This window comes from Diorhabda sublineata, chromosome 9, assembly GCF_026230105.1.
Source record: "Diorhabda sublineata isolate icDioSubl1.1 chromosome 9, icDioSubl1.1, whole genome shotgun sequence".
Lineage (NCBI taxonomy): Eukaryota > Metazoa > Arthropoda > Insecta > Coleoptera > Chrysomelidae > Diorhabda > Diorhabda sublineata.
Window position 1 is genome coordinate 16,506,319 of NC_079482.1, and position 26,474 is coordinate 16,532,792.

At 32.9% G+C, this 26,474-nt stretch overlaps 1 protein-coding gene across 1 annotated transcript; it reads right to left on the minus strand.

The window, feature by feature from the left end:
• On the minus strand, positions 1–25,079 carry LOC130448567 (putative pre-mRNA-splicing factor ATP-dependent RNA helicase PRP1). The gene is given in 13 exon segments (XM_056785981.1): positions 1–310; positions 8,300–8,373; positions 8,375–8,442; positions 12,137–12,327; positions 13,081–13,203; positions 14,461–14,735; positions 15,451–15,626; positions 19,211–19,497; positions 19,561–19,756; positions 19,810–19,960; positions 20,222–20,429; positions 20,490–20,674; positions 24,526–25,079. Coding segments are annotated over 13 exon segments (2,517 nt in total). The 5' UTR covers positions 25,002–25,079; the 3' UTR covers positions 1–203.
• Between the last annotated feature and the right edge of the window lie 1,395 nt (positions 25,080–26,474).

Consider the following 26,474-nt stretch of genomic DNA (forward strand, 5'->3'; position numbering starts at 1 on the left):
ATATATTTAATTACATTAAATTTAATTACAGGTAGGTAATTGAGGCTTTTTGATAGGTAACCTGGAACTTATGCAGCTCGTTCTTACTAATTATTTATTTAAAGTTCTATTGAATAAACAGACACCTATCTACAGAATCAAGTGGTTGGATCTCGTGTTATAATAATGTAAATAGCCATATCAAGGTGTTAGGTTATAGATTTTTATATATGTATCCGATCCTTAATAATTTCCAATCTCCGTTTGGCTTCACTCTCAGGAAATTTGTTGAGATCGTAGTAATCTGGTGCAATTTTTAATAACCACTCAGCTGAAACAATGAAAAAATTTTTATAATGAAACTCAATAATTGTTATACAGGGTCCTTCACGGACGAGCTGAATCGATATGCATATGGGAAAGTATTGCGACTAGTGTACTGAAAATTTGCTTGCATAGGTTATCCGAAATGCTCGTTTCAGCTAAAATAATTTCAGATTTCTGAAACTTCCGGTTGTACCGTTATTTTAAACGGAATGCTATATAACTTTGTATGAAGCATTGTATGCCATTTTTTAATTATTTCATATTTTCGAAATTTTTGGACACACGAACCTCTCCACTAAAAAATTATATTTCTAAGTTTAAGTGAGTTAGGTCTAATATTTTTGAGATTTGGACAAATAACACTTACAGCATTCAAAATCTGTGAAAACATCGACAAAAATTTATATAGGGTGTTCAGAAAATGGTGAAGAATTTCGCTATCTAAAAACCTCGAAAACTTAATTTTTTCAAATAGCAAACAGCATTTTTCTCTTTACCATTGGATTCTATACTTTAAATTAAGGGGACTTTGTTAGTGAATTCATATATCTAAAATTAACGGTTTTTGTAGAAACTTGAAAAAACTGATACATTAATAGATCCTAATCGGAACATGATGAACGCTTAAACATTAAAACAAATTGTTTTCATTGTTTGTTTGTTTGTTGATATGTTAGCTTTTTTTGGTCGCTCTAGACAACCGACAATTAAAAACCTTGAAGATTTCAGTTTTTTGAAGATTCTACAGAAACCGTTAATTTGAGATATATGAATTTACTAACGATGTCCCCTCAATTTAAAGCGTAGAATCCAATGGTAAAGAGAAAAATGGGGGTTGCTATTTGAAAAAATTAATTTTCGAAGTTTTAAATAGTGAAATTCTTCACCATTTTTTAAACACCCTATATAAATTTTTGTCAAGGTTTTCACACATTTTGAAAGCTGTGAGTGTTATTTGTCCAAATCCCAAAAATATTAGACCAGACTCTCTTAAACTTAGAAATATAATTTTTTAGTGGAGAGCTGCATGTGGCATACAATGCTTCATATAAGGTTATATTGAAATTTTGCGTAGATTTCAGAAAATTAATAAAAACCAAAGCATTCCGTTTAAAATAACGAAGTTTGGGTCTACTTTCGGTATAACTGGAAGTTTCAGAGAACTGAAATTATTTTAGCTGAAATGAACATTTCGGAAAACCCAAGCAAGCAAATTTTCAGAACACTAGTCCCAATACTTTCCCATAAACATATCGATTCAGCTCGTCGTGAAAGACCCTGTACATTTTATAGTAAAAATACTAAGAGCCGGTTTCACGTTCTAATAAAGTTTCAAATAATTATTAGCCACATAACTTTAGCAGGAAATTTTAATTGTCGAATAAATGTTTACCGTTTCTTCACCTTAGTTGATTTAAATCCGAACTAACTAATAAGTATTTGTCACTTTATTATGTATTCAACAAATAGTCTACTGTTGGTAACACTATGAAAGATGCCTATATAGCGATCGTCCATGTATTGAATAAGGAAATAAATAAGCGAAAAAACGTTCTTCTACTGTCGGTTTCCTATGATTTGTGTTTGTGACAACGATCTGTGCTTAATTACTATAGAGGGTAGAGGTAAGGAGTACCATCTCATATGGGACCTTAGCTCAAAAACTGTCCGCTTGTAGACGGTAAATTATAATTCAAAATTTAACCAGAATGGCGCACCTGTCGGACAAAATATCATATGATCGTTCAATTCAGTCTTCCGTTCGTCTCATTTGAATATGCGGTGTTAAAAAATTTTAAATGACTAGAGTCGTCGCTTTATTTAAAATTTACACTCATGTGATAGTAGCGCCTCCCTAACGTAAACAATTTGATGGAAACTTTCTGTAGCATAGAGATGGTTCTCCTTAGCTCTACCTTCCATATTAATTAGATTTGCACGTGTTTTGTTAAGGTTTGTTGAAGTAGTCGTTAGTTGGAGAAAGATGTGTTGGTCTGAAAATTATAGTTTATATTGAAAATAATTGATAGGAAAGGAAATAACTCGATTTAATCGGAGGTTTTATTTATTAGAAGGTGAAAACACCGAATTTTTGGTTATTCTGTAAATAATAGTAGGGACTTTATTAGGAAGTGATGAAACCTGGCCTAAAGGAGATAATTTATATGAGATACACATCTTCATGTTACCCCATGTTACCAATGCTTATGATATAGAAATACTGAGTTAATGGAAACTTGGCTCATATTTCCTATTTAATATTCTGAAGAAAGGTAAGTAAGTGACCCAGAAATATAGTGCTCATATTTTACAGATATAAGAAGAAGCCGAATAAGTTAGATTCTCTCCCGTTTAATATGAATCGTCTCTTGAAATCTATTAACTACAACTTTTATAAGAAATTTTAAAATATATACAATTAACAATGTAACAAAACTAAGTCTGAAATCAGACTTAGTTGTATAATTTTGGTTTGGTTCATTTATATCAAAAATATTGATGACTCGTCATCGAATATTCCATCAAAAGTTTTAACAAATCAGCAATTATCAAGGACAGCATCCGATAAAATTTGACCAGTCTAACGTAAAGAGTTTCTTCAGACTAACGTTAAGACGTCTCCATACCCTGGGAAAGTTTTGTAAGGGACAAACAGAACTTTCTCTTTTCTCTTCGTCTTTTATAGGTTTGTTTTTGTGTTTCTTTGTTTTGTGTTTTTATTTTTTTAGCTTATAATAGAAAAAAATTAGAAGAATTGAGCGTGACTCCATTTTTCGGCCTCTATTGGTTCCTTTTCTTTTGCTTCTTCAACGGGTCTGTGGAGGTCCATTAGAGTCACTCTATCTATAGTCAATGAGGGGTTTTTGGGTGTTTGTCCGTTGTTTGTATATCCGTGATGTAGATTCCGTTAACGCTTGGTTTTGATTGTATAGTTTTGATTTCCAATATTCTAGATTGTAGATGAAAATAACAGTCTTGAGTGTCAGAACGTATCTTCGCTTACCCCCAGTTCTGAATTAATATTTCTTTCGTGTATACGTTTTATGTTATTCCTATATACAGTGCCTGCCGTAGTGTCTTTATATATAATGACCTTTTTACTTTTGGAATGATGCTCGTTAATCTTTATACATTTCTTACGAATGTAATCGTAAGAGGTCCTTATATTTACGTCGAGAGGATTTCTTTCAATCAGATATTCGTTTGATACTTCAATGGGTTTTTGTTTAGGTGATGAGTAGATGGAGTTGTTGTAGCCTAATAACGCATAGGGCATTTGTTCATTATTTAGGTCTTGTGCTTCGGAGTATGGAGTTCAGAGTTAAGTGGTAGCCCGTGGTAACTTACAAATGTAAGGAAAGCGTTGATTGTGTTTATTACATTTCCTCCTTCTAAGGGGCGAGCTTGACCGTATTTGGAAAAGCATCTATTACTTTTAGTAACTTATGTCCATTAGCTTGAAATAGATCAATTCGAACGACTTTCAAGGGTTTGCTAGGTCCCGCAGATTCCGCGAAAATGGGTGATTTCTTGGATATCTTTCTTCAAATCAGGTCAAAAATAACTTCGTCTTATTTGAAGCTCCGTTTCAGTTATTCCTATATGATTAGTTATACCCTGATAGCATCTTTTTATCAATTTTCTTTTAAATTCACATCTTTCAGTTATATATTACATTCAACTATAATATTTTCCTGATACTTTTGCAAGTTCGCCTGTAAAGTTCGTCTCTTTGATATGACATACATATGTCTTCTTTTTTGATTAAAGGTAGCTTCCAAAGAAATTGATAATACGGTATTGTAGATCTTCTCTGGAAAGTTGAACGTACATACGTTGTTTGTTTGGAAAGATGTGTGGTATTACGGGACATCGGGGTTTGTACTTGACTATTCTAAAGACGATATGGTTGTTTAGTCGTAAGTGTTTTCTCCGATGTAGAGATTTGATTCTCGTGTGGTTTGTTTACTCTTCATCCTCATCTTTGTTATGAGGATCTACGTTCTGAGATGCTTTATATTCGACTTTTTCACTTGGTTCTTCATATGAAAACTGCTTTCTTGTATCCAATAGAAGTTCTTTAATTGAGTGACTTTCATTTACTTGTTGCAAGTTGATCAGTAGTTATGTCGCATATACCTTGAAAGATTTTTTGCATTTTGAAGTTCTATTGTATTTATTTTAATTCTTGAGAAGGTGTCTGCGTTGGTATTTAATTTCCCTTTACATTTTTGTACTCGTATTCTTCCGGTTATGATCTCCGTCTCACCAGCTTAGAGTTTGATTTTTTCAAACATACTGAATTGGTCGATGATCTGACAGAATTATAAAATTTCTTCCGAATAAATGGGGATGAAGTATCCAAACAATTACTATATTCTCTTTTTCAATTGTTGAATACTCGATTTTTGTCTCGTTCAGTGTTCTAGAGGCAATTGCTATGGGTTTATCAATGCCCTCTGATCTTTAAGAAAGTACTATTCCTATATCGCACTTGATGGCATCGGTAGTTAGGTTGAAAGATTTTGAAAAGACTAGGTACTGTAAGAGAGGTTCCTTCACCAAAAGAATTTTGCATACATTGAAGCATTCTAGAAATTCTGAAGTATATTTCATTTTGACATCCTTCTTCCGACAAGCTGTTAGTGACTTCGTTATTTTTGCGAAATCTTTTATAAATTTCCGATAGTTTCCTAGAAGTCCTAGGAATCCTTTAATATTTTTAGCTATTTTTGGTATCGGATAATTGGTGATAACATTAATTTTAATTGAACTCTGTTTTATAACTGTTGAAGTGACCATATGTTCCAAAAACATCTTTCCTTAGGAATTCTCGTGTTGAATTTTTAATCTAGTACCTCGAAGATGTTTAAATGTTTTGGTAAAATTAGCCATATGCTCTTGCATAAATGTGAAAAATATATTAATGTCACCCATATACACCAAACTTTTTTCGCCTTGGAGTCTTCTCAGAACGTTATCCATAACGCGGTGCATTCTTCAGACCGAATGGCATTCGTACGTACTAGTAGTGTCCGATCTCGACGCTAAAAGCAGTTTGTCTTCGCAAATTTCTGTTTGGTGGTAACCACTTGCCAAATCTAGGGTGGTAAAGTACTGGCATCAGCCAAGTTTATCCAGTAAATTGGTCATATTAGGTATTGGATATCGATCATCGATGTTTTTTCGTTTACTTTGCGGTAATCGACAACGATGCTTCATTTTATTTTTCCTGATAAGCCAGGTTTCTTAGGGACTATCCATATAGGTGAAAACCATAGAGATTGGCTTAGTCTATTTAAAACTTTATCAAGCATACACGATGTTTGACTTCTCACCTCTTCCTTGTGGATGTATGGGTAGTGGTATGTTTTGCTATGTACCGTTATACTTTCTTTTGTTCTTATTTGGTGTTTAATTCGTTTAGCAAAACTGAGTGGTGTGTTTGGTGTCTATGATATTCAAATGTGATGCTTGTTATGGAAAATATGTGATATTCATTTAGATTGATTTTATGGCATTCTATTGGTTCGGTGATAGCAAATTCTATTGGCACTGGGGTGAAATTTGCGATTTACTTGGTTGGTTTTGTGTGTTAGTAAGACTTTCTATTATCTCTGCACCCAGGATTTGTTGTCGTGGTGTGAGGATGGTTCCTTGACTTTCATTTATTGGTAACCTAATATGGTAGACGGAGTTGGATTGAGTAGTATGGCGTTTTCTTTGTTTCATAATATTTTATCGAGATGGTTTAATATTTCGTGGTAAGAACTGATTTGGGGTTTAGTTCAGCTTGGAGAAATTTTAAGATATCAAGGCCGATAAGGCAAACGAAGGTTTCGTTGAATTTGAAAATGTAAAAATTCTGGAAATGAAGGGATTGTGACGCTATGTTTCTGTGAAAAATTTGGAATATTTTATGAAAGTGAGTAGAAGCTATTATATTATAGTTAAGGACTGATTTAATAGAGCCTATATCAATTAAGAAATTCAAAGGGAAGGGTCATAAATTTCGATATATGGAAGAGTGCAACTCTATTATCTTTTTGCTTCTGTCCAAGGTTCTAAGATGAAACTATTGGATCTCTTGTACATTGTCGAGTGATAAGTCATTTGAAGATTGTTCCATTTTATAGAGGCTTTCCTCGTCGTCGTTTTATTCAATGCTGAATAACTCTTCGGTGATAAATTTGGGTTGGGTCTGGTATTGTAGAAGTTTTGATGTTGATTGAGTGATCTGTTCCTATTTGTAGCAGATATACTCATGGGGGTTGGTCTTTGTTATTGCGATGTCTCGGTCGGGATGACGAGAAGATCGGTTGATTAGATGTATTAAATGCCTGTCTTATTTCAGGTTTTAATTGGTTGAATGTGGGCATTTGGAAATTTCAGCACTGTTATCTCGGCGGAAATTGCCTGTTTAATTGTCCATGCACAGGTTATTGTTTGACCATTGTTTGTAGAAATGCTAGATCGTTGAAAATAAGCTGGTTGTTTCTGGAGTGAAAAGTTGATAATGGATCGTTCCGGAATTTATAATTGAGGTAAATTTTTGTAAATGTCGTATTTTGATTTCTTCTTAATAATGTATAAGAATGCAGTTGGTGCCTGTTGTCTAAAGTATTCCATTTTTCTTTTTCTTTGAGTATGAACTTCAATATAGTTAGTGATACAATTTATAAAGTCCGATTACTTTCTTATAAATTTACTTAGGTGATTCATGTGGCCATCGTCGAAGGTTAACTGAACATGTATTGGGTGGAAATTTCGTTTCTTTGGTCACCAAAATTCTGAATCAAGACGTCTTCTACAGCTTCACATGTCTTGCATTCATATATAGAAATTATTTTTTTAGCCTTACCAATTTACTCATAATATCATGAAAAAGGATTTTGGTCCGTGTATCCGCTGAATTATTTTGGTTATATTGATGGCTCAATAGTAAAGTCGAAAATTCCATCAAAGTTAGGGATGATGCATAAATTATTTACGTCAAATAGAGCCATTGTTGGTTTCTGTCGTGTTATCACGGTCCAAGTCGTTTATACTTAACTTGCTTAGATAATTCGGTAATTCTAAATCTTATCTACCTTTGTTGAACTCTATTGTGCTTGGTAGCGTGTCAATAATACTAAGTTTAGAGTCAAATGATTTTGAGGCAGAAGAGTATGATATAAATAAAATGGCTTACAACGCTAAGGTGCATTCCTGAATCTTCTTTATATTTTAGGATAAACTATATTGATGGTTATCCCTGCAGCTGGTTTTTACAGCGACAATAGATAAACCCTTAAAAACGAGGATCTGAGAGGACTCCTCCACTATCCTACTGACAGTTTTCTATACTTTATAAACAACTTTTGAAAGAAATTCAAAAGTAGACACAATTAACAATATAACAAAACTAAGATTAGACTACGTTATAAAATTTGAGTTTGCTTAATTTATATAGAAAATATTGATAACTTGACATCGAATGTTCCATTGAATGTTTTGTCTGTGGCTCTTCCACTTTACTGAATTATCAAATACAGCATTTGATATAATTTGTTTAGTCTTTCCAATATCTTTATATGGCCATTATTCTGTTGACTGAAAAGATATCAATCTAACAAAGAAAAAAAGACATTTTTCAACGTAGTATCTTTTCATATACTTATTTCAGCGACGCTCTAGCCTTTTGAGATATTATCGCTCGACAGCGAGCTACAGTCCCAAAATTGGAAAAGAGTGTCTTAGGATTATGTTTTTGGGAGGCAAAAGGAAATTTGGTTATGGATGAACTTCACACTGGTACCTGGTTCACATAAGAAGTGTAGTTTTACATCACGCTCATATATCCCTCAAAAAACCATCAATTAAATAAGTGAATTGAAGTAGCAACTATAACTTATGAATGTTTTCATAGTTTCACTGGAGCAAGGGCATTGAAGTTGAGGTAGCGTATATTATAATCATAAAATCTGTGTCTAGGTACGAATTCTCCACTTACGTTTTATGGAAGTCACAGTCCGAATATATTTTTTTTTAGTCAAAACAAACTCATTGAAAATAACCCATTCTGGATGGATGCAATAGTGCTATTTGGTTATCTTGAATCGTCATATAAAGTCTCTTCTTCTGCAAATACGCCACCTATACGAAGAAAATGTATGATAAATAATTTCAAATACAAATTTACTGAGTGAATTGAATTTTACCGTTTGATTTTTTCCATCGAGTTCAAAATAAAATTATTAGTTTCCATTTCCCAATACGCTGATTCATTGATGTTTCACTTAATAAAAAGATACAAGAGGAAAAGCAATTATACTGAAGATATATGTGTTCATCGGTTGTGATGAAAAGAATAGTAGTTTATGAATCGTGATATATTTAAGAAATTTCTTTATGCGACTAAAATTTTTATGAAAAATATTAGAAATTCTATCTTGTACGTTTTAGTTCTTATACAAAACCTTTTCAACACAATATAATAATAGTGATTTTAAAAAAAGTGGTATTTACGAAACTAGCCGTCATAGTTGTGATGAGAAGTATGTTGGGCAAACTAAAGTATTGATTGCCTGTTTGAGGAACACCTAGCGAATTATCCAGTGCGCTGTCAATATAAATTGATATTTATATTATAGAATCAAGGGTGATTTAGAGCAAGATCCGCCGCGTGTTAGGATGTTCCAGAACATCATGGAACATTCTGCAATGTTCATATGTATGAGTGTATCTATTGGCAGGATTAAACTGAGATGCGAGGGCTTTGATGGTGCACTGAAGGATCTATTATGTCTTCCTTTGCTAGAGCTGGGTTTGAGCTGCAGCTCTTGGTACACTCTGAGAGCATTGAAGAATACTATGATTTCAGTATACTTTCAATTTAGATCAAATCGATGGATGTTTGATATCTCGGTGAATGCAGAAATGATATGCCCCGGTGTTTTACACTTTTTACAAAAAAAACCTGTAGCTGCATGTTTCGATAAATAATCTCCAAGACTGAATATACACTCTCATTGAGTGTCGGCTGCGGTTACCTAGATAATCCGAATGGCCATCCTTTTCTTTCCAAAATTGAAGGATATCTTTATTTTTCTGTCTATTTTAATACTTCAACACCAACTTCTGAATCTCCCCAAAAGTAAGAAGACCTTTACCATCATGGACGTTGCAATGAGTTTTTCGTAATAAATAAAATATTATTATTGCTTTTTAATATATACAGTTATTTTTATTTAATTATTTACAAATACGAGTATATACATGTAAGTATGAAAAATACAAATACAAAAAAAATTATAAACTACACATTACTATAATATATACACTATATACATACTTATATACTAAACATCACTGTATTATATACAACAGTCTATAAATATTTCCTGTAACATATTTAAAGTACATATAAGTGCACATATTTGCAATATATGTATTTTGTTCTGAAGAACTAGTGGATGAATTGTTTAAATTAATCATGTGAGGTTCTACAGTTTGATCAATAATGTTGTATAATTCCCATATTTTTTCCTCCTCTTTGATAACATGCTGAATGCATTTTTGCCAGTTTTCAGCAGTAACGTTTTTCAAAGCTTCGTTTAGTGATATTCTAAAGTCCTGTAATTTAAATGTTGTGTTTTTCCGAGCTACTTCGCCCATATCAATGATGTCTTGCCACTTCATCAATGTTATATTTCTTGTGGGGATTTTTATTTATTTTGTCAATTGAAAAAAGTTTGTTTTTCGCCAAGTCATTGTTGAATGTAATTTTTTTTGTATTAACCAGACTTTCAACTTGTCTCGAGTGATAACTGGCGTTGTCAAGAACAATTAAAGATTCGGCTGGAATAAGATCTAGCATTTGTATAAAGTATTCCTCGAACACATCTGCATTCATATCCTCGTGATAGTCACCTTTTTTTTATTCAAATAACAGTAGGCCCCCATCAACAAAACCATTGTCACTGCCAATATGTGTTACTATTAATCGTCCGCCTTTCCCTGATGGAGCTCTAAATCCTTTTGATAGTCCCTCCAGGAAAGCTTGTCTAAAATTGTTAACCGTCTTATCTTGCCATATTTTTCCTACAGTGTGCCACTCGTTAACCCAAGTCTCGTCCAAATAGAAAATAGTTTTTTCTTCCTCCTGGAGTTTCTTTATCATCCGTAAATAAGACCTTCTCCAACACACGATTTGTTTGGAAACTTTTAAATATGAATTTTTACGTTGTTTTTCCCAACAAAAATTTTGTTCATGTAGAACCTGCCAAAGCCTATTTCTGCTGATTGGTGGCCATCCGTCTTCCAAAAAGGACGTCACAATTTTATCAATAGTAGGAATTTTCTTTTTAAAGTAAAATGAGTGAACTTTCCTGCGGATTGCATATTTGTAATCTTCATCGATGTAAACCTTTGGCCTTCCTGACCGAGACTTTGGACCATTTAATGATTTTCCCAGACCTGTCAACTTCGAACACATACTTGTTAGATCATCTACACTCACTGAAGGGTACTGATATTTTAATGCACCATATACATTTAAAGCCATGGCTTTCTCGTTAACAGAGTCTTTACTTTATGTATTGGAGTATAGTTTTCAAAGGTCGACATATTGAATATTCACTGAAGTTTTGTAAACGTTTCTGTGAAAAACACTAGCGCTTGAAATGCAGTTGTGTATTGGAAATTTTCTTTTATATGACTTTTTCTTAAACTGAAACTTATCAATAACCATTTAAGTATACCTCATATTTTAATCTTTTATTATCCTGTTGCAAAATGTACCTAATTTCATTGTAAGATTTCTATTGAGTGAATTGTGTCGTATATCCAAAATTTTTCTTTCTCCACAATACTGAGTACTTCTCAGAATTACCTGTTCTAGAATGACTTTCTTTGCTATTGTTGGACAAGTCTTCATGGTACTTGTAATGTATATACACGCCAGTTTCTGTATATTGTTCTAGTGTTATCTAAATCATAATCGATCGTGGGTTTGAAGGTCAGATTCTTACTAATTGACTGTACGGAAAAGATAAGATCAAAGAATCGATTTTGGGTTATCGAAGTTATAAAATTATCAAATAAGAAGCGAAAATGGAGCGTAAAAACTGTATTGTTTTTATATATAAACTTATTTTTTCATACAATGGCTATTGGGAAAGACGAAATTTTGTCAGACAAATAGTTTACCATGTAAATATTGAAAGTGGGGCCTTCAATCCGTGGGAACGTATTAAGACCATTACTTTGAAAAAACACTGGTCTATTAATTTACAAATTGAAAAACGGCAACTAGTATCTATCATTGGTACTGACCACCGTTAACTTACCGGTGACGGTAGTACTCATGCGTAACAATGATAGCAATTTATAAATTATTTTGCTGCTTGAAATATATACTATAATAATAAACTATAGTTTATTATGTTGGTATCTTGTCCTCAAATGTGTGACTTTACCTTCTCTTAAAGTTCATCAAATGTCGCCACAGATATTCGAAAGTAATTAAAAAACTGATTATATCACCAAGCAACTCTACATATATAATGAATAGAATGCGACATAAAGCTCTCTGCAAAATATGATGAATCCACATACTTCTGAAGTACATTTTCCTTCCTTGGTATCGAAGTAATAAACAATGATCCAGGAATGAAATGTAAAATGTGCGCGCCAAAATAGGTTTCCTATTAGAAGTGTGAATACTTGAATATTTGAGATTAACTTTATATTAATTTTCTATTTATGTAGTAATAGTGAACAGTAACAAGTCATATTTTTATTGATTAAATCCCTAAAATTAAATAAATTAAATACATTAAATACATACCTGCATGAAATATCCCTCGACAAGAGCTTTCCTAACATTTTGGTAGTATTTTTTGCTCGTAGGATCGGAGGAGATACATTTCAAATTCAATCTGTCCATAACTTTAAATAGCTGATGCCTTATGTTGTCAGCTAATTTCAAAGATTCGTAGCTTATGAAATTTTTAACACACCATTGCGGGTCTTTCATGTCTATTCAAAAGAATATTTGATTTTAATTGAAATTGAAAGAATAATTCTTGAAAATTTAACGTTGCTATGTTATTCCACGGCCAGTTAATTATCATTTCAGATATGTTTACTATGTTTATTGGTCAAAAGAGGAAATTGCCACTTTTTTGGAAGAGAAAAACCGCTAAGATGCTGAAAAGTTCCCAGATGCTTTAACATACAGATGTTGGGAACCAGTGATAAAGTTGATAGCTTTTATAGAAAGAACAGTTTGTAAAAGTTGTTTTTTAACAAAAATGAGGGAAAGATTTAAACATTAAAATTGATAGATATTTCCAACAATATTCAGTCTAGACTGAATTTCTTTAATTATTGTTGAATGATATTTATCCAAAAAATGTGTCCGCATATTGAGATTTTTGAAATAATATCACCCATTCCTTCTACTAAGTATTTCAATTTAAAAACCATCAAATAATGCAATTCTGAAAATAAGAGTGATAACCAACATTTGTGTATGTACTATAGATCAGAAGAAAAAGAGCTACCAAGAAATATACACAATGTATAAAAAGTTCCAGTTCATATACTGTACGGATCTCATATTGAAAATATTTATATTTAACTGAATCCTTTTCAAAATCAGTTTTATCTATTTTTGTTTGAACCAAAACTAAATAGGGAGTTGAAATATAGAAAAACTCGGACACTTTGTTATAAAAAAATATCAATAAATGAAATCATTATTAATACATATAGGTGTGGAAGACTTACTAGATTGGAAGGAGTTATAGACATTGAGAAGTGTTAAATGATCTCCATCTAAGTGTGTAAGACACATCTTTGCCTCGTCTGCGGCTTTTTTCTCTTGATATGGTCGTTCGAAACACTTCGGAACTAAAAAAATTGGAGCAATATATTGCATATAGTTATGTTGATGAATTATCTTGATTTTAGGTCTCTTACAATTAAAATTATCTTCGAAAATATATAATATTGACGTTTCAACTACTTTCAGTCTTTATCAAAACAATAAAACTATAAAAAAGACATCTAAGACAGAAATTAGAGAAACATTATACATCATTGAGGTCTTTCTACATTATTTTCGCTACTTTGCTTAAATGCTGAAAACTAATGAATTTTTTGTTCCTAATATTCTGCCTTAATAAAAAAATCTCAATCTAGCCACAATAATTCAAACAAGCACCATAATTTTCAAGTAAAAATGAACCTTTTACATATTTTCTGTCATGTTTATAGAAAGATGTTTCATTTGTCTCAAAATACGTTTCTATTATAATAATAACTAACTCCTTTGATTGATATTTCTTTCTTTCATTGGAGTAGTTTTTCAGAGCTGCAAATAATCAGTAGTCGCCGGGGACCAAATGGAGATTATGGTTGGTGCGGAAGCAATCAAAGCAATACTTTTTTCTTTGTAAGAGAGAGTCTGTAGATGAAGTTCAGGTATCATTCTTTTTCTTTCAAATAATATTATTTGTGCAACATATTGTCTAATAGTAGTAGTATATATAAGTATATATAGTATATATATGGTTATATTTAAACCAGAATTTTTGCTTTGTGAATCCCAATGTTCACCTTTTTCGCAATAGTTTTTTAACATTCTTTCTACTTTGTGGTAAAGTTATGTCGACATTTGAAAGCTCAGACGCATCCAGGTTATTTTCGTCAACTATCTGAGAAAATGCGATGCCTCTGATTGCCTTAAAGAAGTATTTTTGAATGTTTTCAAATTCGAATGAAAGGCGGCGGAGATTCAATTTCTGTGGAGAAGTGTACAGAGAGCAGAATATAAGTTCTTTATTTACAACCCTCTAGCCTATAAACATTTTGATCACTGCTAAGGTCTCAAGTACAGAGACATTAAATTGGAAAGCACAACAAGTTCCTGGTTAAAATGCACGAATTATTAAGCGATAAAAACAATTTTGCATTTCTGAACTTTGATTGGTTATAACATTAACCAAGATTATAAGATCTAAAAAAACATGATCACTTGAGTTTTGTTGTAAAACATGCAAAACTGAGGATAAATAAACATTTTGATGGTCCTTGACTTAACTATGCAACCGATTCCTTGCAGTATGATTGTTTATCGGTATAGATAGAGAAGATAATTATTAATACCTGACAACATTGCTGCGATTGTCAAAATGTCATTTGTACACTTATGTTTATAGCTAACAACTAACATCTTGGCAAGTGGTGGGTCAAGTGGAAATTCTGCCATAAAAGCTCCTAAATCTGTCAAATTTCCATGAACATCGAGTGCGTTCAAGTTAATAAGTAATTCCAATGCTCGCATAATTGCTTCTGGTGGTGGAGAATCCATGAAATCGAATTTTATAATGTCATCAACTCCCAGTTTCTTCAACTGTAGTAGGACTGTTCCTAAATTTGATCTACGGCAAAGAGAATTATCTGTCCTATCTGTACTACTATACTATCGAGCATACTGAGAGTATCGGTAAGTTTTTAAGAAACTGCTAAATTATTCTAATGTATAAATCAAAAGCTAAGATGAAACACTCGACATAGTAATCAAACAGCAAAATATATAGGGCAGAATAGCTATACCTATGATGAATGGAATATTATGCGACCAAACAATGTCAAAAGCTATCAAAAAACCCATATATAACACGATCTTCAAAAGTATGCACTTCTACAGAAGAACAGAACATCCGAGAGAGACAGAATAGGTGAGATAATGGGAGTCATACATACATCGATGACCTCAAAACCAAACTACAAATATTGTATGGTTATGTACAAAGAATGTCAGAGAATGGAATACCTAAACAGGACCTAAGGTAAACACCACAAGGTAAAAGCAGAAGAGGAAGAGAGATATGTAAATATGAATCCAAAGCCTAGAAAAGTTACTCAATAGTCTGGTCCGTCTCCAAAGTTACAATTATTTCATGCAATATACCTAAAATTGCTTTATGCTAATGCTAACATAACTTGATCGTTGTGTAAAATATTAACATTGGATACATTAATAAACAGTATAACAGTATAATCGTTTACAGTGTGATATTGAGCAATCGAGCGAAATAGGAAATTTGTTTGAATACTGGACCAACAATGAACACTAATAGCGGTTTAACGCACCTCAATATTTCCGGGCATGTACTGTCTTCCATTTGAAATTCAAAAGTTTGCTGTGTATATAATCTGAAGCATTTTCCAGGTTTTGTTCTTCCGGCTCTACCGGCTCTTTGACGGGCTGAAGCTTTACTGATAGGTTCAACTATCAACGATTCTATTCTAGTTTTGGGATTATACCTCTGAAAAATATAATTTATGACTATTAAAATATACATACATCACTATTGGAAAGAAATTATGAGATGTATTATTACTTTTGTTCATAAAAAATAATAAAAAATACGTTTTGAAGTAATTCTAAGAGGTAAAAATAGAGATCAGTCATAAATTTATAGTAATTATTGCGCATTTTTAAGTTTAAACGCCAATATCAAACAATAATACATTATTAAATATGTTATGTCATATTATAGCAGTATTACACTCAAAAACATAATTCATTAAATGGGTTTTTGGTTGATATAATAAAACAAGTGAGTCAAAGAAAGTTACTAAACAACACGTAAGAATTCAAATATAGAAATCACGTTTGGCAATTCGCAAACAGCTGAACTTCTCGAAAACTTCAAGTAGACAAAAGATGTACTTTTTATAGTAAACACAATAATGTTAAAACGTATATGCTAATGCCAGAGATAAATCCCATCACGAACTATTCGCGAGATAGTTTTCGTTTTCCTGAGAATACAAGCGAGACATTCAAATTAACATTTGGAATATTTATATACGAAGGTCGTTTTTTCTTCAGCCTCCGATCGCTCCGTGCAGATGCTATGTGGGCAGAAGAAAGCGGGTAAGCGCTTTTTTACATTCAGGGGTCAGTCGGCGTTGTGCTACAGCCATGTAAACATGTTCGTCATTATTGATGCTCCCGCCAAGTGTGAATTGCGAAGTGTGATTCGTTTAATACAGGCTGAAGGCCATAGTGCTGCCGAAATCAATCGGATAATGAGTCGTGTGTATGAGTGATGGTGTTGTGCGTGAATAGTGTCGAAAGTTTAAAGATGGCCGTAATGATGTGCATGGTGAAGAATGATAGAATGGTTGAAGAAAGCCGCAGATTCACCATTACTGCTTTGTCTACGGAATTTCCAAAAGTTTCAAGGTCTGTTTTGTACTCTACTTGAATTCATTTGCGGCAACCTTCCTTGAAGAGGGTTTTGGCTTGTCCACAGATATGATAAATGTCTCAAACTATTCGGTGATTATGTCGAAAAGTAACCGTAAGAGTACCATTCTTTTGGTAATAAAATTATTATTTTATATGAACTTGTCTTTTATTCATAGCCTATCGTAGGTTGAAAATAACAGCTCTCGTGTATGGAATAGAAGATTATTTTTATGTGATGATAATAACCTACACAATATTTGACAATTCGTCAAATTTCGTCAGGGACATCTTCCTAAAAATTACTTTGCTCTGTAAACAAGACTCTCTTTGGTACAAAATTGCCTATATAAAAAATGGTTCCAATGTTTTTAATATTCCGTCGTCAAATTGCGCAAGTAGAACATTCTCTAGAAAAAATTTAACGTTTTGCTTGTGCCACCAATCCATCTGACACAGATATTTTAGCAATATGAATAAACTTTAAAAACAAAATGTTTGAATTTATATTAGGATATTGAAATTTATAATCATTTCATTATTTAATTAAGTATTATTTGTCATACATATTGAGAAGTTTATGATTTGTAAATGGTTGATAGTACACTCTTCCAGATTTATTTAATTAAATATAAAATGTACGTATCCTGTACGCTTCACTATCCTCACTTCCACCTATTTTGAAATTTATCCTTTCTTCTCCTCATTAAATTTTTAAGTTGGAACGTTGAAACACAGCTCTGGAATTTTATTGAGCAAGTAACCTATTGTGGGAGATATCTTCCTAAGCTGGGTATCATAAAAACATCTGCCTGTATCTACAATAATAAATCTTATGCTGATCTTAATCACATTTTCTTTGGATGCTGCAATTACATAAACAAAATTCAAAAAAACTTTTCAGTCACTCAGCTATTAAGCGAAGATAACTATCTTACTTTAGATCTATTGGTTCATTTGCTCCGAAAAAAGCAGCTGAGAAACCTGGAAATTTGTCTTAAAATGTTCTACTACTCTACCTAAGAATGTATTACCTTATATACAGGTAAAAATTCTTTAGCTGGAAGGTCGACAGGATCGGTAGACTTTTGTGATGAAAATACTGTACTACCCGTCTTAGCAATTTCGATCCATTTTACAGATACTTGCAAATCAAATGGCAATTTTTTTATACTCAAAATTGTCTAATTAAAAATATACTCGGAAGCCAGATTTGAGAAGATACATTTTTTTTTAAATAAAAAATTTGCAATGTGCTAAAAACAGTGGATATTGTTGCAGCCGCGCTAACCCTACCAGAAGTTGATTTTTTTACTTTAAATATATCAAATAACATATAGAAAAAGTTTCAGCATTGTGAAAGTACCTTAGTAGATGTAGCGACTATAGATGAGTTTTCGATATGACACCGATACATTACATTCAACTGGTTATGTAGGATATTTTCATGCAAATGGTGCATTAATAAAATGGCCAATATCACACAAACTTCTCATTCTGCATTGTACCAGAATGTATAACACTAATATAATAAAATTTTCGTGCCTCGAGAGGAACAGCGACAAAAAAAAAGATGTCAAGTTATAAGAAGGGATTATGCGAGCGTCAAACCTGGCAGCCCAGTATATGTGTGTGAAGATCATTTCAATGTGAGTTTTATCTATTGGTATTCAAAAAATATTAACTTATTGTTATTTTTTACTGTAGCTTCAAACAGATTTGGAAAATTATATGATGTGGAAACTAACACAATGCAAAAAAATTTTAAAAATAGCTGCTGCTCCAACCAAATTCGATTGCCAGAAAGATCGGAAAAGGTGCTTCGTGAAACACCTCGTCTGTTGGCATTAAAATGACAACAAACCTTCAAAGCTATCATCTTTATGACTACATTTTAATAAGGTTCAAGCAAACAAATGTGATAATGACGTTACTATAAGAAAGTCTAATTAGTAGTACGTACGTATCTGCATTTACTCCACGTACTTCAGCCGAAGTAAATAATTGATTATTGGCAAGGAACCTAGCAACCATGAATGCATCTATCTTAGGTAGATTGTCCGATCTTCTTTCGATAAATCCTATTTCGACCATCATTTCAATTAGAATAGTCTTTGAAACCCTTACAAAAACACAAATCGCACTAAACATCCAATTACCTTCACACACAACAACAGAATGGCGTTTGAAAGGCTACGCGCCGCGACCTCGTTACAGTATTTACTTACTTTCTACGTCACAACCGCAGTAACCAATAGAAACATGTTCTCTGACACGTGTTATATCAATTTATATTTGCGATTCACAATATTTTAAGTTATACTTGTAATATAATACAATTCAACCTAAATTCATAAATAAGAAGTGATATATTAATTTTCATATATGACCACTGTAAGGATTCTATACTGTAAATCTGTTCAGTATTTCATATAAATATACACGTGAATTATAAACATGCTGAAAATGATCAAATGATCAGAATGGGAATTAAAAATAAAAGCTGACATTAAAATTCAAATTTTGGATGCCTATAGTTTAAAAACGAGGACCTGTATTGGAAAAGTTTTGGCTCATATTATACGCTCCCAACTTTTTCCGATTAATCCCTGGACACCCTGTATAACACAAGTCTCAAAATACGTATTCCATTACCTTTTGTTTAACAAGTCCTGAATCAATGACGAAGACCACACCATCTATGGTCATAGATTTCTCTGCAATATTAGTAGACACTATAACTTTTCTACTAATAGCTCCATTGGATTTATTTGGAGGTAGATCTTCAAAAATTCTCTGCTGTAATTTCAAAGGCAGTGAGGAATACAATGGTAAACATTTTAGTTCACCAACTACTGGGCCTAAGCGATTCACTTCCATCTCTATGCTTCTACAAGCCTCTTCTATTTCTTCTTGGCCCGTTAAAAAAAGTATTATATCTCCTATTTGCATAAAATATTTCCGATATTAGTCATTATGGTGTATTACAAGTCGACATATTTTACCTTCTAGATTTATTGAAGAATGAATTTTAATTACTGTCGAGATAGCAGTCATTAAATAATTGTTTTCTGGTTCAATTGTATGAAAAATTTCTACTGGATAGTTTTTATGAGGTATATTCATTAATGGTGCATTATTAAAGTACTTTTGAAATTTAGGGGCATCCAATGTTGCACTCATGATGAGAACTTTCAAATCCTACAACATTATTACCTCAAACCTTTTATTCAAACTACAAATATTTTTTATACCTTCCGTTGTTTCATAATTTCTTTCAGAAGACCCATAAGAATGTCATTGTTTAAAGTACGTTCATCTGCTTCATCAAGTAAAATACATTGGTAGTTATCTAAACAATAATCACCTATTGCTTCCCTCAATAACAAACCATCAGTAATAAATCTAAAAAATTACAATCAGAACCGCATACATAATGTTGAATTATTTGATTTGATTAAAAGTAGATACTATCTGAAGATGATTCACGACTGTTTCTGAAGCAAATCTTAGAACTGAGCTTTGATTCAATAATGTTTCACTGTTCTATTGTAATCTATATGATTAGGAATCTTTTGAGCTCGTTTACTTATAAATTAAGGCATGTAGAATAGAAATTTTCATAAACATTCAAAATTATTATCAAATACTTAGATATGTATTTACTTGAGAATGGTTCTTGCTGAAGAACAATCTTCAAAACGGATGCTATAACCGACTTCTTGACCTAAAGCAACGTTCATCTCTTCAGCTACTCTGTGTGCAACTGAGATTGCAGACATCCTTCTCGGTTGTGTACAGCAAACGCACTTTCCACTTATTCTCATCGAATATTCTACACACCATTGAGACATTTGTGTGGTTTTACCAGAACCTGTTAAATTAATATTCCTATTAATATTCACACGATTCATTTTATGATATTCACATTTACCTGTTTCTCCAACAACTACTATACATTGGTGTTCATTTAACAGTTTCATAAAATATTCTTTGTGTTCAAATATTGGTAGCCTCTTTCTTTTTTGGAGTAGTTCGTAATACTTTCGTGAGTAAGGTAGACCTGTGTAGGGATTTGAGGATCTGGCTATCAACGTAGCGGTTTTTATTTCATCGTTTCTAAAAACGTGAATTGAATTAAATACCTGTGTCTCCTACATAAAAAAACGAAATGGGTGCATTCGCTACAGTATATAAACACAAAAAAAGCTTACATATAAAATGCTAATATTCAAGCAGTCCCCATAACACCCAATTTTTGTTTGCCACTGTTTGGGCACCCATAAAATTTGGTCCCAAATGGATGTGGTAGATGTGGCCCACTCGCATCGCCCGGTGAGATACCACCGCATCAGATTTAGGCGACGTGACTTGGCCCTAAGGGCTTCAAGTTTGTTGCTGTGCTCAAGCGTCAAACATTTAGGATGAGAAAAAAGAAGGAGGTTTGACATGAATATAAGTGCTGTACACCAACATTTACAGTCAAAAAGACCTCACATTCTGCTCTAGCAGAAACAAAGGTGAACCAACTTGTATACGACTTACACACCCGATTCAAGTATAATTTTGGACTCGTCGTTTTCATTAGAGACAACATGTCTTGCCAGCGGAAAGAGAATATTGAGCCTTCAAAATTTGATGGGATGGGGCTTAAAACAACGACTTCTTTTGCAATCCAACCATCCAAATGCAGATATTGTTATCGTTGGTGACTCTAATGTGCATCACCTCATCTGATGAAATTTTTGCAATAGAACTGACACGAAGGGCGAAAAGCTGAGGATTTTACCAACTAGCAAGCACTAACCCAACTTATTAATGAACCAACCTGAATCCCCGATCGAGATAGTGACTTTGCTAGCCTCTTAAACCTGTTTCTAACAACAGACCCTGATTTATTCAACGTAACTGGAGATGCGCTACTCGAAACATCAGATAACAAACTAATTACAGCAACGTGCGAACTGGAAATTCAAACTCAGGATTGAGTTTGCTTCGATTCCAATGACCCTTCAGTGTGTGCAAACAAGATTTCAGAAGCAATCTAAGCAGGTGTGGAAACCTATATTCATTACTTCATCAAGAGCTTTGCCGACAATAATCCAAGGTTTGTTAAAAACGGCTCCAGACCTGATAAAAGAGCAGATAAAAAGCTGCTTACCGCAAATAATGCTCAAATCCTAGTGTCGAAAATCGTATTATTATCTCGAGAAATACCTGCAAGGAACGGTATAATGAGGAAGTGGAAAAAATGAAAAAAATTCTTAATTGCCAAATGAATCAAGGTCTTTCTGTTCTGTAACAAGTCAAAAACCCCACCGTTGACTGGAGAAGATGGGTGAATCGCAGTGACCGCAAAAGAGAAGTCGGATTTGTTAGGTTGCAAGTTTGCTTTTTAGTTTAGTCATAATTGTCTATGATGTAATTGTATGCTTGTTGATTTAAATTGATCGTAGTTATGTTAAATTACTGAGCAGCCCAAATGATGGTTTAAAACAGAATTTTTGATTTTTAAGGTAGCCCAGACCAAATATATACTTAATCGTGGGTTGACTGAGAAGTTTCCGACTTAACACAAACCCAAGCCTTTGTAGCTCCATATTCATTTTTATTAAGTCTGTGCACATATTCAAGCGATGTTCTACTCTTTTAAACCTATCTTTTCTCCAAAAGAAACGTCTACATATGCGATAATGTCTTCGTTTGATGGAAAATCCCTTCCCTGCATATGAATCTAGATTAGGAAATGATTTGTGAAGTATAGTCAAGAATAATGCAAAAAATCCGACCCATTTTGTTTAAACCGCGTGAAAAATGCCCGGGAAAAGTTCTTTCGAAAGCGTCTTGTACCAAACTATACAAACGCGGAACCTAATGTGCGAATAGCGTGCGCAATCAAAATTCTTCAATTAGTATATGGCAAATGTTACTTTGATATGCTGATACCCTCTTTTATCTCCCTATCATAAATCCGACAGTCGTCCAGTACCATGTGATGAAATTTTTCAGTGATATCACTGGTTAGGTTAGGCAATTTTTCAATGGCACGAACGTTCCATTCCAAAAAAAAATATTCACAGCAACACGCATATACGATTGTAAAATAGAATCTGAGTATCCAAAATGATTAAAATTTCAATGAGAATATATTGAGTACTGACATCTTCAGGTTGAGGCTAACCCCTTGTACTAGTAGTCGTTCGATACATCCGATACACTCAAAAAAAGTTAATTTCGTGTGATTTTAATAACAACCACTGATTTTAGGTATCGTATAAATATGTAGGGAATTGAAGTACTAGAACTAGTTTGATCACTACGTAGAACAATATGCCGAAGGTAGAAAGAGATGAGATTATGCCCAATAATATAGTATTGGAAAGCGTATCAGAAAAAAAACGTCACACACAATGTTCATAGACGCAATTAACAAAGAAAAGCCATCCGTAAGAAATAGCCAAACATAGGACATACGTCAGGACGAAATATCAAAAAAGTTTAGCTTTGAAAAATAATTTACCTTAATACTAAGCTGTCGAATCAATAGGGGTCAAGACACCATGCGATAAATGAACAGAAATACCACCAAATGGTATAATGATGGCTCTAAAACAGCAAACAGAACTGGAATAGAGCCAAATACTCTGAAATACTGGACGATACAGTTGAGCGCTTCAAATAACAAAATAAAATGAGGAAGGAAACGGGATAATACATGGAAATTTCTCCGTTGAGTTCTATCCGTTTTGTTCTATTCGTTCTGTTTACTAAATTTATTTATATTTGAAGTAGTATGTAGGCAGATGGAGGACGATTTAGAATAAATTCCGAGGTTTTATTGAATTTCTCGAATAAAATGGTCGATCACAAATCAATTTCTTCAAAAACGCGAATAGAATAAATAAATCCAATGTGCCGCAAACAAAGGAATATTCAAAATGTTTAAAGAAAAACGTTTCACCAACTAATTGGCCGCAGTTGCGCCCGCGCTAATTTACAATAAGAAATAAACCTGTTATACTCTTCAAATAGCTGTGTGGTTTATCGAGCCACTTTTTTACTCCCAGTATTTTCAGTTATTTTATACGCATCGCCACACCAAAAAACTCTTCCTATACCAGTGCTATTCTAAAAACGAACTAAATTCCTCACGAAATGGATCCTACCTCCGATAGAAAAACGAACTCAACGAGTCTCTCTCCGACAAAGACTCTTGAAATTATTAACGAATCCAATATCAAATTGACCTTGTACTTGTACCGTAAAAGCCGATTGGTTGAAAAGAACAAACTATTATAGATATTGAGAGTATAGTATAGTATGTAACATGATATTTTTTTGTTTTCGAATTCAGTTAATAACAAGTTATTTCAAGTTTTGGAAAATATATTGTCCGAACCACTCAGAAACAAATATACAACTGCACTGAAACACCATGGAAGTTGGCGATTAACTACTGTGGCTGAGAAAGATCTTGATGATTTAGAAAAAAAATAAGGCAGATACTGCAATTAAAACCTAGATTTCTATAACACCTTAATTAGTTCATATATGCAACAATACAAAAGGAAACCATAAACTTGCATGAATCTGGATCAAGTTAAGTTATACTACTTTTTAAAAATAAATTTTTGTTAGTAAACAAAACTAAATAAAAATAGGACTCTTCTCTCAGAAACTAAATAGAATCTAATCCAATAAATTTATTATATTCAGTTTACTGGTTGTTCAAACTATAGAGTTAATTTTATTAATAAAATAACTGAACTAAATAACTAAAATTTCTATAGCATTGTCATAGTATTTATTGTATCTTAGTATTGGTTGTTATATTTGTAGATTAATATAATAATCAAAAGAACAGAACGAACATTGCTGTTTGCCAAATAAGTCAGTATCGTACTAATATAAGTTCTATTGAGGATTTATTAATTTTCACATCAGTTTAATTGAAATATATTCACACGTACCTCCTGTGTTGACGAATATTGCCCCCATTTTCCGTTTTCCAATAATTTGTTTCTCCATCAGTCATAATAAATTTATTAAAAACAATTTTATTCTCTTGAATTTCATTTGTTTTGTCTATTTCATTTTCCTGTTCGTCCTTGTTCTTGAACTCATTGGAATTTATGTTCTCAATATGCAGCTTTGTAAAACCTTCCTGGATATCCTTAACCTTTGGAGTAAAATGTTTTTCGAAAGCATTCAAGACTTCGTATAAATTAATCCTCTGAAATTCAGTTAGTTGTAAGCTATCAAAAATGTTAAAACCTTTGTCTCCAATTAACTTTAAAAACATCTCAATTTTCATTTTGTCTTCCTTTTTATCATCTCCAGATTCTGTTAAGTAGGTTTCAAAGTCATGCCTGAATTTCTTGAAGTTTTCAGCAACATCTCCTTCGAACGATAGTGGATTTGGCATTTTTGACACTCCTCCCCCCATATTAAGTTTTGATGTCTCTCTAACTACGCTTAGAATTGATCTAAATGCACTAAACAATATAATCTTATTATCTGCATTTAGTACTTATCTTTCTATGTGATTTATAATATCTGAGTTGCGAATTTATAGTCAGATTCCAAAATATCACATGATCCCTTTCTAATTCTATTCTGTTTATTTGTTTCATAACTTTCAGCAGTGGTTCCCAAGATGATAAAAATTAATGTATCGAGTGTCCCAATAATAACAACACTGGCACCAGAAAGTTATAATGTCTATCCTAAAGCTGGTTATTGATTTAAATTTTATTATTTAAATTGATGTCTCAGATCATTGACATATGATACAGTTAAGTTATAAATTTACAATTACGATACGGAAATATCAACAAATTGTATAGATTACCTTAAGAAGTAATACAGGGTGTCACATAGCGACCCAGCTACTTTAGTTAGGAAAAAATACATTATACTTGTTTTTATGTATATTTATTGGTATGAATTGAAACATGAGGAACAAAATTTCAATTTAAATTAAACACGACATTGTTTAAATGACGGATCATATTGACGGCACTCCTCAAACTGTTTGCGTACATTTTCAAGAACTTTTTGAAGAAGTAGTCGAGGAATACTCCTGATCTTTTCTTCAATATTGTTTCTCAGATCTGTCAAATTTTGTGGATTATTCTCGTATAATGCTCACATTGTTGTAGTTGAGGCCCGAAAAAGTTGTGTATCATGTCAATATAGCGTGCAGAAGTTATGATCCTCTGTTATCTTCACAAAAGTAGGGCCCAATAATGCCGACATAGCGACCCACACAGTGACTTTTGAGCTATGCAATAGGAGGTTAAGTAAGGTCTGTGGATTCTTTTCTCCCCAAAATTGACAATTTTGGTGATTTACGTATCCATCCAAATGAAAATATGCTTCATCGCTGAAGAAAATATTGTTGAAATTATTAAAGCTCTCTCACATTGCATTCACAAAATTCAATCTTATAACTTTTCATTTTCATTTTCATGTAGAGCTTGCACAATCTTTATTTCGTAGGCCTTTAGGTATAAATCAGATCGCATTATGCAGTAAATTTCGCTCTTAATAATCCCAGTGGAGACTCACGTTTTCCGACGATGAGTCCAGGCTGTCGGCCTACAGAATCTGCTACTGACTAAGTGTTTCCAGGCGTTTTCGTTGTCCTTGGACGGCCGTGATGAATTTCGCCAATAGTGTGTCCAGTGGTATTGAATGTCTAGATCAAACATAAAATTGTTGCATTGCTTGGAGCTTCCGCAATGTTGCGCAGTCGATAATTTAGCCGAAACAACCGTCGAACTCGAATAAGTGATCGATTGTTCTCGAAATACGCGTGCACGTAAAACGAGCACTACTCTCCCGTGTACGGCATTATGGCAACTGAAAATTTAAGGATCGTTTTGAGACACCCTGTATTTCCTTATAAGTACAGATA